Raw genomic sequence first — 16,102 nt, 5'->3', positions numbered from 1 at the left:
CTTGAGGGGCTGAGTGGCCAACGCCTGCTCCTAATTCCGATGTTTATGTAATACGGTGCCTTTATACTGAGTGATTCTGGTCTGCTGCCCGAAACTCATCAGCCTTCCCCAATCGAACCTCGTTCTTTTCCTCAGACAATGAAACCCTGATCACCTTGCCGCTTAGCTTGGTTAAGGATTAGATTCTTCACTTTGATGAATGAAGAAGGACAGAGCACATGTCTTACCTGAGAGGGGCAAACTCCATTGGAGAGCGATGAAAGAACATGCTGGAAAGTTCTTCCTCCTGATTCTGCATGGAGTAGGAAGCTAAGAGTGGGAGTGCAGGAGACAATCCACTTCCCTGAAGCTCTGTAGGAAGAACAACAATCCCCTGTCAGCCCCCTCTACTAAAAGGATTACACACGGATAAGGTGTCCCCAATAAAGGTTAAACCCAATACAGTATGACAGCAAAAAATGGAGCACAAATTCAAATCCCTTTAGGGCCCCAGATTAAATTAGTCCTTTCACATTTGGCATCTTTCCCTTGAAGACATTTCAAGGGCCAGAGTGGCCTCCTGGACTCACTTTGATTTCCTAAGGGGACCAGGAAGGAATTTCTCAGATACATTTGCCCCAGATCAGCCTGGGTTCTCACCTCTCCTTGGAGGCCACGCTGCTTTAGATGAGGGTTGTTCGTGTACATATTGTTCTGATGAAAGGTTAACTCTCTCTCCACAAATGCTGCCAGACCTGCCCAGTGTTCCCAATATTTTCTGGTTTCATTTCAGATTTCAAGCATCCGCAGTATTTTGCTTTTGTGTTGTAGCATTTTATTCAGTCCTAACAAAACCTCCCAGCACTTATATTCTATGCTTCAGCACCAGTGAAAGAAGATACTCTATATGCTTTCTTAACCACCTTATCTACCTGTTCTATACCTTCAGGGATGCATTCCTAGGTCTGTCTGTTCCTCTTCACTTCTCGCTATCCTGCTATTTACCATGTAACTCCCTTAACTTGTTTATCCTCCCCAAATGCATTATCTCACACTTCTCCAGATTGAATTCAATTTTCTGCCCACCTGACCAGGGTACTGATAACTTCCTGCAGTCTATCGTTCTTTTTTATTTAAACCAAATGGTCAATTTTTGTATCATCTGCAAACTTCTTAACCATGCCCCCTGCATTCAAGTTCAAATCATTGACATATATCATGAATAGCAAGGGAGTCAGTTCTGGAAACAGCCCTCTAGTCACAAAAGAAGCATCAACCATTACCCTTTACTTTCTGCTACTGAACCAATTTTGGGTCCAACTTGCCACTTTCCCTTGGATCCCCGCGTGTTTTTAACTTTTTGACTAGTCTGCCATGTGGCAGACTTGTCAAAAGCCTTGCTGGAATCCATCTCGAAATTCAAACGTGCTACCCTCATCAACCCTCCTCGGTAGCTCTTCAAAAATTCCCATTGTTAGTCAGACACGATATTCTCTTAACAAAACAAAAACAGAATTACCTGGAAAAACTCAGCAGGTCTGGCAGCATCGGCGGAGAAAAAAAGAGTTGACGTTTCGAGTCCTCATGACCCTTCAACAGAACAAACCCATGCTGACTGACCTTGATTAATCCCATTTCTAGATGAGGATGAATACTGTCCCTCAGAATTGTTTCCAATTATTTACCCACCACCAAGGTTAAGCTGAGTGCTTTGTAATTTGGCGGTGTATCCTTCCCTTCTTTTTGAAACAACATACAATGTTAACAGTCCGCCAGTCCTCTGTAACCAGAGAGGACTGGAAAATGACGGTCAGAGCATCTGCTAACCTCTCCCTTGCTTCTCTTAACAGCCTGGGATACAGTTCATCTGGGCTTGGCGAGCTACCCACTTTCAAAGATCCAAACTCCTTAACACTCTGACTCTCATTGCGGTGGTGGAATCTGTGGTTTGCAGGACCAGTTTTGGGGTGGGGGATGTGAGAACTGTTGTCTGAACAAATGACTTGCTGAGTGTTCTGGTGGGCGCACTGACCGTGGTTTCAAAGTCTGTACTTTTTAGCGTTAGATCCTAACTGGAACTGAAACCGGTTGAAACCAGCCAAAGACACAGAGACAGCTAGCTCAGATTGTTCGGCAGTGCAGTACAGGCAGGCTGAGGGGAGGAGAGTGTGGCACAGCTGAAAAAGGACGTGGAGGCTAGATTCAGGAGTGGGCAAATAAAAGGCAACAGCCACTGTTCCAGTTACTTTAAAGGTACTGATTGACCAGAACCGGCCATACAGCGCACTGGATTCGTACAGAGGGTTTGGATAAAGGTAATGCCGGTGAATCCACACCATCAAGCATGTCATGAGCACAGCTGATAAGGATCTCGAGAAGTGCACCTTTGTGTCGAAGATTGTACCTGTGGAATTCTGGTTGAGGGGAAGCTGCGAGAATCAGTGGCTAAATCCTTGAAAAGAAGCTGGAATTTTATCTGAGGAAGACCAGACCTTTGATGGACTCTGTGGCTGAAATTGGTGGGCGTACAGGCCAAGTGGCCAACTGAAATAATACATGGGATCGACCTTTGTTGTGTCTGTCATGTAATGCGTGATTTAATAAAATATTGATGATGATCGGTCTGTTAATTCATGGTTAACTTACGGTGACTTTGGTATGTTCTTAAAGTAATCATTATAAAAAGCAAAATCTTGTCCATTGGTTTCTTGTTGCAGGTCATTCAGTAAACTTAATTATTTTGATTTGTTGGTTTCCACAGGGATCATAACACTTACTTTAATCCCATTCGATATTTCACAGTCCTCCTCCTTATCTACACTATCTGCATTGTTCCCCCTTTTATACTCATTTCAAAATTTGTTAGGGAAAAAAAACATTGTTTAAAGCAAGAGTGAATTATAATTCCATCATGGTGGCAACCCCTTCATTCAGCAGGATCTGAGAGTGGGTCAGTGCCCCAGGATTCTCTCACCATCACTTACCAAGCATTTGTCTGGGTCGGTGTTCTCCAAAGACCCCCTGTGTACTCATCGATTCTTCAGTAACACTGATCATCCCTTCCTCCATGGTGGGGAACTCCTCAAATTTTGGCTGGCGCTCTGCATCAGCCAGTGGCAGCCGAGACACAGATGCTGAAGTCATCCCTCCAATATCTGTTGTTGCCTGCAGCTGAGGCCCTGACTCGTTTCCCTGTGGTGAAAACAGAGAACACAGCACTTGACAGGGAACAGCACCAACTCGGTCTACAGTTCCGTCAATTCCACAGAACAGAACAGGATAATTGGCCAATGGGTCCATGCTGGCAGTTGTGTTCCACAAGAGCTTCCTCTCACCTTATTACATCTCACCCCACCAGCATGTCCTTCTTGTCCTTTCTCCCTTTTGTGCCTATTTAACTTCCGCTTAAATACATCCAGGCTATTTGCCTGTGTAGGGAGTTCCACATTCTCATCGCTCCCTGGGCAAAGAAGTTTCTCTGAATTCCCTACTAGATTTATTCATGACTATCTTATATTTCTGGCCCCTAGTTCTTGCCTCCTCTGTAAGAGGAAATGTTTTCTCCACATCTACCCCATAAAACACTTTCATTACTTGATGGACCTCCATCAATTGCCACATATTTTGATCTGAACTGAACTGTCTACAAGTGGCTCCTTGAATGTATGTGTGCTCAATAAACTTATGGAAAGAAAATAACCAGAATGATGGAGGGAGTCATGGAGTTGTAAATTGAGCTTGTTTATGCATAAACATACAAATTAGGAGGTGTAGGCCACTCGGCCTCTCGAGCCTGCTCCAACATTCAATAAGATCGTGACTGATCTGATTGTAACCTTAACCCCACACTCCTGCCTACACCCAATAACCTTTCACCTCCTTGTTAATCAAGTATCTATCTAGCTCTGCCTTGAAAATATTCAAAGACTCTGCTTCCACCACCTTTTGAGGAAAAGAGTTCCAAAGACTCACAGCCCTCAGAAAAAATTTCTCCTCATCTGTCTTAAATGAGCGACCCCTTATTTTTGAAAAGCGACCCCTAGTTCTAGATTCTCCCACAAGAGGGAACATCCTCTCTCCATCCACCCTGCCAAGATCCCTCAGGATCTTATATGCTTCAATCAGATCACCTCTTACTCTTCTAAACTCCAGTGGATACAAACGCATCCCTTAGAGGTTGAGACAGGAGAAATTATAATGAGGAATAAGGTAATGGTAGAGATGTTAAACAAAGATTTTGTCTCTCTTCACACTAGAAGACACAACACACATACCAGAAAGGGTCTAATGAGACAACAGAATCTAAAATAATTAATATTAAAAAAGAATACTGGTGAAATTAATGGGGCTGAAAGTGAATAGGCAGGTACAGCAAGCAAGGAAGGCGGCAAATTGGCCTTTATTACAACAGCATTTGAGGACAGGAGTAAAGATGTCTTACTGGAACTATATAGAGCCTTGATGAGACCACACCTGGAGTATTGTTTGCAGTTTTGGTCTCCTTATCTAAGGAAAGATACATTTGTCATAGAGAAAGTGCAGCAAAGGTTCATCAAACTAATTCCTGGGATGGAGGGATTGTCCAAGAGGAAAGATTAAATAGGTTGGGCTTTTATTCTGTGGAGTTTAGAAGAATGAGAGATGATCTCATTCAAATATTAAAAAATTCTTACGGGGCTCGATACGGTAGATGTAGAAAGGATATTTCCCCTGGCTGGGGGTCTAGAACCAGGGGATACAGTCTCAGAAAAAGGGGAAGGCCATTTAGGACTGAGATGAGGAGGAATTTCTTCACTCAGACGGTGGTGAACCTTTGGAATTCTCTACCCCAGGGGGCTGTGGAAGCTCAGTCACTGAGCATGTTTAAAACTGATTTCTACATAATAAACATCAAGAGATACGGGGATAGCGCAGGAAAATGTGGTTGAAGTAGGTTAGTCATGGTCTTCCAGAATAGCCTGAAGGGCTGAATGGCCTACTCCTCTCCTGTTTATGTTTTTATCTTAAAATTAATTTATGGGATGTGGGCGTTACTTGCTAGGCCAGCATTTATTGCCCATCCCTAGTTGCCTTTGGTGGTGGTGAGCCGCCTTCTTGAATCACTGCAGCCCATGTGGTGTAGGTACCCCACAGTGCTGTTAGAGAGGGAGTTCCAGGATTTTGACCAGTGACAGTGAAAGAACAGCGATATATTTCCAAGTCAGGACAGTGAGTGGCTTGGTGGGCAACTTCCAGGTGGTGGTGTTCCCATCCAACTGCTGCCCCTGTCCTTCTAGATGGTAGCGGTCATGGGTTTGGACAATGCTGTCTAAGGAGCCTTGGTGAGTTTCTTAAGAAGTCTCAACTACAAATGGGTGGAAACACAGTCTTGGGCTGACAGTTACAAGTAACATTCGTGCCACACAAATGCCAGGCAATGACCATCTCCAACAAAAGAGAACCTAACCATCTCCCCATGACATTCAATAACACCACCATTGCTGAATCCCCTACTGGGGGTTAACATTAACCAGAAATTGAACTGGACTAGCTATATAAATACTGTGGCTACAAGTGCAAGTCAGAAGCTAGGAATCCTGCGGCAAGTAACTCACCTCCTGACTCCCCAAAGCCTGTCCACCATCTACAAGGTACAAGTCAGGAGTGTGATGGAATACTCTCCACTTGCCTGGATGAGTGCAGCTCCCACAACACTCAAGAAGCTCAACATCATCCAGGATAAAGTAGCGAGCTTGATTGGTACCCCTTCCACAAACATTCACTCCCTCCATCACCGATGCACAGTAGCAGCACATGCACTGCAGCAACTCAGCAAGGTTCCTTCGACAGCACCTTCCAAACCCAAGAGCTCTCCCACCTAGAAGGACAAGGGCAGCAGACAGATGGGAACACTACCATCTGCAAGTTCCCCTCCAAGCCACACATAATCCTGACTTGGAACTACATCATTCCTTCACTGTCGCTGGGTCAAAATCCTGGAACCGTGTGCTGAAGAGCCCTGTGGGTGTACCAACACCACGTAGATGGCAGCTGTTCAAGAAGGCAGCTCACCATCAGTTTCTCAAGGGAGATTAGGGATGGGCAATAAACGCTGGCCGAGACAGTGGTGTTCAAATCCCATGAATGGAAAAAAAAATTAAAACTGTGCAAGCCTCACATGCAACCAGCCAGGTTGAATTTAAGCAAAGCTTGGCCGTTAAATGTCACTCATCAGTTAACTGGTGCATTCTCCATGGCAACACCTCTATCAATCAGAGTCCACTTGCCAACCAATCAGCACTCTCTTCTCATGAAGTATAAATTGTTGTTCCCTTAACATTTGGTATTGTTGCGAATGTCCTGATGAATGCAAGACAAAAAGCTTCAACGTGTCTTTTTTCAGTGATACATAAGTTCTGCATTGCCAAACAACTTTTTTTTTATTCATTTACGGGATGTGGGTGTCGCTGGCTAGGCCAGTACTTATTGTTCGTCCCATATTGCCCTTGAGAAGGTGGTGATGAGCTGCCTTCGTGAACCGCTCCAGTCTATCTGGTATAGGTAAATGCACAGTGCTGTTAGGAAGGGAATTTTGATCCAGCGACCGTGAAGGAACGGCGATATAGTTCCAAGTCAGGTGGTAGTGACTTGGAGGGGAACTTCCAGGTGGTGGTGTTCCCATCTATCTGCTGCCCTTGTCCTTGTAGATGGTGGTGGTTGTGGGTTTGGAAGGTGGTGTCTAAGGAGCCTTGGTGAGTTCCTGCAGTACATCATGTAGATGGTACACACACTGCTGCTACTGTGTGTCAGTGGTGGAAGGAGTGAATGTTTGTGGAATGGGTGCCAATCAAGCGGACTGCTTTATCCTGGATGGTGCCAAGCTTCTAAGATGTTGTTGGAGCTGCACTCATCCAGGCAAGTGGGGAGTATTCCATCACGCTCCTGACTTATGCCTTGTAGATGGTGGACAGGCTTTGGGGAGTCAGCAAGTGAGTTACTTGCCGCAGGATTCCTAGCTTCTGACCTGGTCTTGTAGTCGCGGTATTTACATCGATAAGCCAGCTCAGTTTCTGGTTAATGGTAATCCCCAGGATGTTGATATTGGGGGATTCAGCGACAGTAATGCCATTGAATGGCAAGGAGCGATGGTTAGATTCTCTCTTGTTGTAGATAGTCATTGCCTGGCACTTTGTGGCATGAATGTTACTTGCAAATTGTCTGTCCAAGCCTGGATATTGTCACGAATGGATGTGGCAGGACGGCAGAACTTAGGTCTGATCCATTGGTTGTGGGACCACTTAGCTCTGTCTATCACTTGCTGCTTATGCTAATTGGCACGCAAGTAGTCCTAAGTTGTAGCTTCACCAGGTTGACACCTCATTCTTAGATATGCCTGGTGCTGCTCCTGGCATGCCCTCCTGCACACGTCATTGATCCCTTGGCTTGATAGTAATGGTAGAGTGGGGGATATGCTAGGCCAAGAGGTTACAGATTGTGTTTAAGTACAATTCTGCTGCTGCTGATGGCCCACAGCGCCTCATGGATTCCCAGTTGCTTGATCTGTTCAACGTCTATCCTATTTAGCATGGTGGTAGTGCCAAACAACACGATGGAGGGTATCCTCAATGTGAAGGCGGGACTTCATCTCCACAATGACTGTGCAGTGGTCACTCCTACCCACACTGTCATGGATAGATGCATCTGCAGCTGGCAGATTGTTGAGGATGAGGTCAAATGTGTTTTTCCCTCTTGTTGGTTCCATCACCACCAGTCTAGCAGCTGTCATTTAGGACTCAGCCAGCTTGGTCAATAGTGGTGCTACTGAGGGACTCTTGGTGATGGACATTGAAGTCCCCTACCCAGAGTACATCCCGCACCCTCAGTGCTTCCTCCAAGCGGTGTTCAACATGGAGGAGCACTGATTCAGCAGCTGAGGGAGGGCAGCACGTGGTAATCAGTAGGAGGTTTCCTTGCCCACGTTTGACCTGATGCAACGAGACTTCATGGGGTCCGGAGTTGATGTTGAGGACTCCCAGGGAAGCTCCCTCCTTACTGTATACCACTGTGCCGTCACCTCTGCTGAGTCTGTGGGACAGGACATACCCAGGGATGGTGATGGTGATGTCTGGGACATTATCTGTAAGATATGATTCCGTAAGAATGACTATGTCAGGCTGCTGCTTGACTAGTCTATGAGACAGCTCTCCCAATTTTGGCACAAGACCCCAGATGTTACTAAGGTGGACTTTGCAGGCTCGACAGGGCTGAGATTGACCTTGTCCTTTCCGGTGCCGAGGTCAATGCCAGGTGTTCCATCCAGTTTTTTGTCATAGTTTGAGTGGCTTGCTGGGCCACTTCAGGGGGCATTTAAGATTTAACCACATTGCTGTGGGTCTGGAGTCACATGCAGACCATACCAGGTAAGAACAGCAGATTTCCTAAAGGACATTAGTGAGCCAGATGGGTTTTTACGACAATGCTCTCATGGTCATCATTGGACTTTTAAATCCAGATTTTAATTGAATTCAAATTCCACCATCTGCCGTGGCAGGATTTGAAACCAGGTCCCCAGAGCATTACCCTGGGTCTCTGGAATACCAATCCAGTGACAACACTACTATGCCATTGCCTCCCTCTGAATATCTGAATATTAATTTCTTTCAGTTCCTCATTCTGATTAGTCCCTTGGATCTCTATTATTTCTGGGAATTTCTTGTATTTTCCTCCATGAAGACAGACACAAGGTAATTATTTAGCTTCTCTGCCATTTCCTTATTCCCAATTATACATGCTCCTGTCTCTGTTTGTAATGGGCCCACGTTCTTCTTTTCTAATCTTTTCCTTTTTACATACCTATAGGAGCTTTTACAGTCCATTTTATGTTTCTTACTGGTTTACATTCATATTCTATTTTCTCTTTCTTTATCAGTTTCTTGGTCCTTCTTTGCTAAATTCTAAAGTACTCCCAATCCTCAGGCTTACCACTTTTTTGGCAACTTTATAAGCCTCTTCCTAATGCAATTTTTAATTTCCTTTGTTAGCCACGGTCGACTCGTTTTTCCTGTTGGGTTTTTGTATCTGAAAGAAATGTATATTTGTTGTAAACCATGTATTAGTTATTTAAATACTTGCCATTGCCTGTCTACTGTCATACCTTTTAATGTATTTTCTCCATCCACCACAGCCAACTTGCCCCTCATACCTTTGTAGTTTCCTTTGTTTAGATTTATGACTCTAGTTTCAGATCGAAGCACATCGTTTTCAAGCTTAATGGAAAATTCTATCGTATTATAGTCACTATTCCCCGAGGGTTCTTTTACCATAAGCTTAATTAGCCCTCTCTCATTGCGTCATACTAGATCTAAAATAGCCTGTTCCCAAGTTGGTTCCTCCACATACTGCTCTGAAACAATCTCATACACATTCCAGGAATTTGTCCTCCTCAACATTCATGCTCATTAGGTTTACCCAGTGTATATGTAGATTGAAGTGTCCCATGATTACTGTATTACCCTTGTTACATGCACCTCTAATTTCCTGCCCTACATCACCACTACTGTTTGGTGGATTATAAACAACTCCTGTCAATTTTTGCTGCCCCTTACTATTTCTTAGCTCCACCCAAACTGATTATACATCTTGCTCTTCCCATCCAAGATCCTGTCTCACTAATGTACTGATCTCACCCTTTATTAACAGCATTACCCAACCTCCCTTTCCTTTCTGCCTCTCCTTCCTAAATGTCAAATATCCTTCAATATTTAGTTCCCAGCCTTGATCACCCTACAGCCACAACCGCTCACTCCCTTCCCCATGGTGTTACCTGCTTTGCTCTCTGGACGATTGCCTCTCCCAGTGAGAAGCCACTCACGTTGGACAGGTGGGTCCCACTTTCAGGGCTACTGGTTTGACTGACCAGCTCCTCCAGGCTACGGGTCATTGGTGGCGTTGTCGCTATCACCTACAACAGACATGTTGCAATTGCTTCAAAATACATTATTGTAGCAGCCAGTAAGCTTCGCAATTTCCTGTTGTTACATTTTGTCCCAATTTTTAGACCATAAGATCTAGGAGCAGAAATTAGGCCATTCGGCCCATCGAGTCTGCCCCGCCATTCAATCATGGCTGATAAGTTTCTCAACCCCATTCTCCCGCCTTCTTCCCGTAACCTTTGATCCCCTTACCGATCAAGAACCTATCTATCTCAGTTTTAAATACACTCAATGACTGGCCTCCACAGCCTTCCATAGATTCACCACTCTCTGGCTAAAGAAGTTTCTCCTCATATCTGATCTAAAAGGTCTTCCCTTTACTCTGAGGCTGTGCCCTTGGGTCCTAGTCTCTCCACTAATGGAAACCATCTTCCCCACGTCCACTCTATCCAGGCCTTTCAGTATTCTGTAAGTTTCAATCAGATCCCCCCTCATCCTTCTAAACTCCATCAAGTATAGACCCAGAGTCCTCAAACATTGCTCACGTTTCTTTTTGTGCCAACTTTTTCAGGTTATAAATTTTCATGTCCATATGTTCACAAGTTCATGCCGCTCTAAACCTGTCACTGGGAAACGCAGTCTGCCCACTAAGTTCTCATAGCTCACTCATAATGCATTCTGAACATCTTTTATTCGCCATTCTTTTACGGAGTAATTGAAATTATTAATGTCCAAAATAGATGTAAACATTTTCTTTACAAATAAAAAGAATTACATATTTCACAAAATATGATGAAATGTATCCCTAGAGTTGTCTTATCTGACTTTTCACTTGAAGGGCTGCCTCTCTCCAAAAAGCCTGGGATTGGAGTTGATTCTTTTACCAATAGATGTGACATGTGAGCAGAATTTGGATTGGGCAGCAGCAGTGTGAATAATATACTGGCTACAAGACCAAAAGCAGAGTGGTGGTGAATAGCTGTTTATCAGGCTGGAGGGAAGTGTACAGTGGTGTCATCCAGGGGTTTATCAGGACCACTGCCCTTTCTGATATATGTTAATGACCTAGTCTTTGGTATAGTGGGCATCATTGCAAAGTTTTCCAATGATGTAAGACTCAGAATATAGTGGATAAAATACAGTTAAATATCATCTCCTAACTGTCTGCCCATTTCAAGCATGTGAGGTGATGCACTTTGATGGGAAGAATTAAGTAAATTATTTCATTTAAAAGGGAGTTCTTTGAAGGAGTCACATGTTCTGTGGATAAAGGGGAACAGGTGGATGTACTGTACTTGGATTTCCAGAAGACATTTGATAAGGTGCCACATCAAAGATTATTACAGAAAATAAAAGCTCCTGGTGTAGGGGGTAACATATTGGCGTGGATGGAAAACCGGCTAGCTAACCAGAAGCAGAGAGTTGGCATAAATAAGTCTTTCTCCGGTTGGCAGGATGTGATGAGTGGTGTGCCACAAGGATCAGTGCTGTGGCCTCAATGTCTTACAATTTATATAAATGGCTTGGATGAAGGGACTGAAGGAATGGTTGCTAAATTTGCTGATGACACAAAGACAAGTAGGAAATTGTGGAGAGAATGAAAGGCGGCTACAAAATGACCCAGATAGATTAAGTGAGGGGGCAAAGATCTGACCAATGGCGTTTAATGTGGGCAAATGTGAGATCATTCATTTTGGCAGGAAGAATAAAAAAGAAGCTTATTAACTAAATAGTGAGAGATTGAAAAGCTCTGAGATTCAAAGGGAGATTCTGGGTGTCCTAGTGCATGAATCACAAAAGGTTAGTATGCAGGTACAGCAGGTAATTAGGAAAGCTATGTTATCATTTATTGTGAGGGGAACTGATTGCAAAAGTAGGGAGGTTATGCTTCAGTTGCACAGATCATTGGTGAGACCACATTTGGAGTACTATGTACAGTACTGGTCTCCTTATTTAAAGAAAGATGTAAATGCATTCGAAGCTGTTCAGAGAAGGCTTACTAACTAATACCAGGAATGGATGGGTTGTTTTATGAGGAAAGGTTGGACAGATTAGGCTTGTATCCACTGGAGTTTAAAAAGCATAAGAGGCGACTTAATTGAATCCTTTAAGGTCCTGAGGGGTCTTGACAGGGTAGACGTGGAGAGGACATTTCCTCTTCTAGGAGAATCTAGAACTCGGGGTCACTGTTTAAAAATAAGGGGTGGTTCATTTAAGACAAAGATGAGAAGAAATTTTTTTCTCTCATGCGGATAGTGAGTCTTTGGAACATTCTTCCTCAAAAGGCAGTGAAAGCTGAATCTTTGAATATTTTTCAGGCAGAGCTAGATAAATTTTTGATTACCAAGGGGGTGAAAGGTTATCAGGGTTAAGCAGGAATGTGGGATTGAGGTTACAATCAGATCAGCTATGATCTTATTGAATGGTGGAGCAGACTTGAGGGACTGAGTGGCCTACTCCTGTTCCTAATTCGTATGTTTGTATGAATGCAGTTCGTATGCATGAATGCAACAACTCACCAAGCCTACTTAGACAGCACCTTCCAAACCCACGACCACTACCATCTAGAAGGACAGGGGCAGCAGATAGATGGGAACACCACCACCTGGAAGTCCCCCTCCAGGCCACTCACCATCCTGACTTGGAAACATATTGCTGTCCCTTCACTATCGCTGGGTCAAAATCCTGGAACGCCCTCCCTAACAGCACTGTGGGTGTACCTACGCCACATAGACTGCAGCAGTTCAAAAAGGCAGCTCACCACCGCCATCTCAAGGGCAACTAGGGATGGGCAATAAACACTGGCCCAGCCAACGTAACCCACATCCCATGAATGAATAAAAAAAATGGCACAGAGATACCAGGAGGCATATTAATAAAATTTAGGAAAGATGTGAAGGCTTGAGACAGGTTGCAGAAAAGACTTACAAGAACTGTTCCAGGGAACCGAGACTTCAACTACATGAAGAGATTGGAGAAGCTGGCACTGTTCTTCCCAGTGAAGAAAAGGCTGAGAGAAGATTTGACAGGGCTGGAAATTATGAGGGGTCTTGACAGTGTCGATAAAGAAAAACTGTCCTCATTGGTGGAAGGGTTGAGAACCAGAGAACACCAATTGAAGGTGATTGGCAAAAAAAAATAACGGTGATATGAGGAAAAACCTTTTTACACAACGAGTGTTTTGGATGTGGAATGCACTGCCTGAGAGGCAAGATCAATCGGGGCTTTCAAAGAGAATTTAAAAATTATTGGAAGAGAAAACATTTGCAGCGCTACAAGTTAAAGGGCAGAAAAGTGGGGATGGCTGAGTAGAGAGAGCCAGAACAGACAGGGTGGCCCTTTTGCCCTCCTTCTACTGTAGCCATTCTATGATTCTATTCTATGAGAATGTTTTCACATTGTGAATTGCTCTGCATTCTGAAATGCACTGACTGAAAGGATAATAGAACCAGATGGAATTGCAACAATCAAAAAGAAACTGGATAAATACTTGAAGGGAGGAAAATTACAGGACTATGGGCAAAGAGCAGGGACATGGGGTTAACTGGATAGCTCTTTCAAAGAGCAAGTACAAGCACGATGGGCCAAAAGGCCTCCTTCTGTGCTGTATCATTCGACGACCATGGGCAACTACCCTGTATAACAAATTTCCTAGAATGCATCTTGAAGTCAGTCACACCGAGGAGACGTTTTAAGTTATTTGAAGCTAGCGGACAAATTTTCAAGGAGTTTGCTTCACTCTGTGTTGACATTAGAGGAGAACAAGACTGAGCGTTGCACTCAATGGCTGAACAGGCCTTTGGCAATCACTGTTTAAGCTCGCACACAGGAACACACTGATGTGTGTCACTGGCTCCTTCAGATTTAGAACAAGGGGGGATGAAATCGGGATATGAAAGTGCTCCTCGACAGACTGGTAGTCAGTCCCGAGACAAGAACGCCAGTTTGCACTCAGAACAATTTTCACACAGCTCTACCGCTACCCCAACTTCCACTGAATCAGTAAGCTAACAGATGCGACGTTGGTATATCTCAGCTGCAATTACCTTCAAAGAGTTTTATTTAAGTGTGAAACAACGGAAAGCTGACCAGCAGAGATAATGCAATCAGGCTAACTCCAGTAGTCCCTGTAATTCATGAGGATGCAGCTCGGTCTAGTTAGGCTCATCAAGAACAACAACTCACATTCATCAGCCAACAGACATATGAATTGCAGCCTTGACGGAGAGGCTGTCTGTAAGGAGAGAAGGTATACCTTTGTGTAATTAAAGCATAATATGCTGTATATTCCCAAACATTTTCAGGTTTTGTTTTTAGACCGCTTTCTGGTTACAAATCATGCATCCTTGGTCACCTTCCTTTTACGCTTAGTGTAAAGTGCAAACACAGATGGATTGCACTCCAACTTTCTCCTGGCAGGAAGGTGTGGGTCCTGCAGGGACACAGTTTCATGTTTACTCTCACACAATACCTTTCACAACCTTTACAGTCAACTTGAAGTACTTTTGAAATGTAGTCATTATTGCAGTGTAAGAAACACAGCAGTCCATTTGCAAAGAGAAAGATCATATAAAGAACAACGTGATAATGAATAGATAATCTGGTTTTTTTAGATCTGAGCAAAATACTGTGGATGCTGAAAATCTGAAATAGATAACAAAGTGCTAGAAAAACTCAGCAGGTCTGGCATCATCTGTGGAGAGAGTCACATTAGAGACAAACTGTTAACTCTGTTTTTCTCTCCAGAGATGCTGCCCAACCTGCTGAGATTTTCCAGCATTTTCTGTTTTTATTTGTTTTTGAGGTGTTGGTTGAGGGATAAATATTGGCCAGTACACCGAGGAGAAGACAGTCAGAAGCTTTTTCCCAGGGTGGAAGAGTCAATTACTAGGGGACATAGATTTAAGGTGAGAGGAGAAAACTATAGAGATGTGCAGGGCAAGTTTTTTTTACTTAGAGAGTAGTGAGTGTCTGGAATTCACTGTCAGAGGAGGTGGTGGAAGCAGGTACGATAGGGGTGTTTAAGAGGCAGCTTGACAAATACATGAATAGGATGGGAATAGAGGGATACGGACCCCGGAAGTGCAAAATGTTCTAGTTGACGGGCAATATGATTGGCGCAGGCTTGGAGGGCCGAAGGGCCTGTTCCTGTGCTGTACTTTTCATTGTTCTTTAAGAACACCCTTACTCTTTGAAATGACGCCCTGGGATCTTTTACATCCATCTGAGGGGGAACGGGGGGCCTCGGTTTAACATCTCATCCAAAAAGACGGCACCGCCAGCAGTGCAGTGCTCCCTCAGTAGGGCACTGGAAGGGTCAGCCCAGATTTTCGTGCAGAGGTGGCTGGGGTGAGGCTTGAAGCTGGAACCTTCAGACTCAGAGGCGAGAGTCAAGCTGACAGGGTCAGGGTCAGGGACGGGGACAGACAGGGAATTATTGAAGCCTCAACTGGCCGAACATCCCTTCAGAGACTTTCCGGTGAAGATCAATAAAGACCTGAATGAGGGGAGGGGGGGGTTTCCTGACTCACAAAGTCTCTCCTCACTCTCAGCTTCACTAGTCTTTGGGGTGGGGTTAGGGGCTGCAGGAAAACCCGAGGCTGCTGTGGGGACCAGGCCCAAGGAGGGAGGGGGAAAGGGGGAAGGGGGGGGAGGGGGGATTAATTTAAACTGAACCCCAGAGACCAAAAACACGGGAGACCGAGGCCCTGCCTGAGTTATTGGAACAACTGAACAAATATCATGTGTAATGAATGTGCCCCCCCCCCAGACCCCCAACTCAATGGGCTCTCACCTCGCTTCCCGCTCGCTCCATCTGCAGCTCCCCAATCAACAGACCGCACCGCGCATGCTCCCATCACCTCACCTCGGCACCGGACCGCTCCGCGCATGCTCCGCCCCCCGGCCCCGGCCGCACCGCGCATGCTCCCATCACCTCACCTCCCCTCACCTCGGCACCGGACCGCACCGCGCATGCTCCCCCCCGGCCCCGGCCCCGCACCGCGCATGCTCCCCCCGGCCCCGGCCCCCCGTACCCCGCACTGCGCATGCCCGTGCAGCAGCAACAGCCACAGCCGCAAAGACGGTTGCCCGGGCGGTCGCTAAGGACGCTGCGTTCCCGCCTCGGCGGGAAAGGCGGGCGGGCGGCTGATTGGGTTTGGTTGGAGGGGGAAAGAGCTGAATCCTACTTGCTCCAGTTCTTTTCCCCAGGT

General features: G+C 45.1%; 1 protein-coding gene across 5 annotated transcripts in view; it reads right to left on the bottom strand.

Moving 5' to 3' along the window:
- LOC121279071 overlaps positions 1-15,747 on the bottom strand; it is a 229,230-nt gene extending 213,483 nt beyond the window's left edge. For 2 of the 5 annotated variants that reach the window (XR_005943323.1, XM_041189961.1), the window contains exons 1-4: positions 15,685-15,745; positions 9,782-9,919; positions 2,964-3,171; positions 228-351 (exon numbers count right to left, since the gene is read on the bottom strand). Coding sequence is in view for 4 of the 5 variants with exons in the window: in XM_041189961.1 (XP_041045895.1) it covers positions 228-351; positions 2,964-3,171; positions 9,782-9,919; positions 15,685-15,705 (491 nt within the window). In the remaining variant the exon portion in view is untranslated. Of the gene's footprint in view, positions 1-227; positions 352-2,963; positions 3,172-8,940; positions 8,998-9,781; positions 9,920-13,936; positions 14,050-15,684 lie in introns of those variants that run through there. The other 3 variants (XM_041189969.1, XM_041189978.1, XM_041189987.1) reach the window with 3 other exon arrangements.
- Positions 15,748-16,102: the final 355 nt, after the last annotated feature.

The sequence above is a fragment of the Carcharodon carcharias genome, chromosome 1, assembly GCF_017639515.1.
Source record: "Carcharodon carcharias isolate sCarCar2 chromosome 1, sCarCar2.pri, whole genome shotgun sequence".
NCBI lineage: Eukaryota > Metazoa > Chordata > Chondrichthyes > Lamniformes > Lamnidae > Carcharodon > Carcharodon carcharias.
This window is presented reverse-complemented; position numbering and strand designations above follow the sequence as displayed.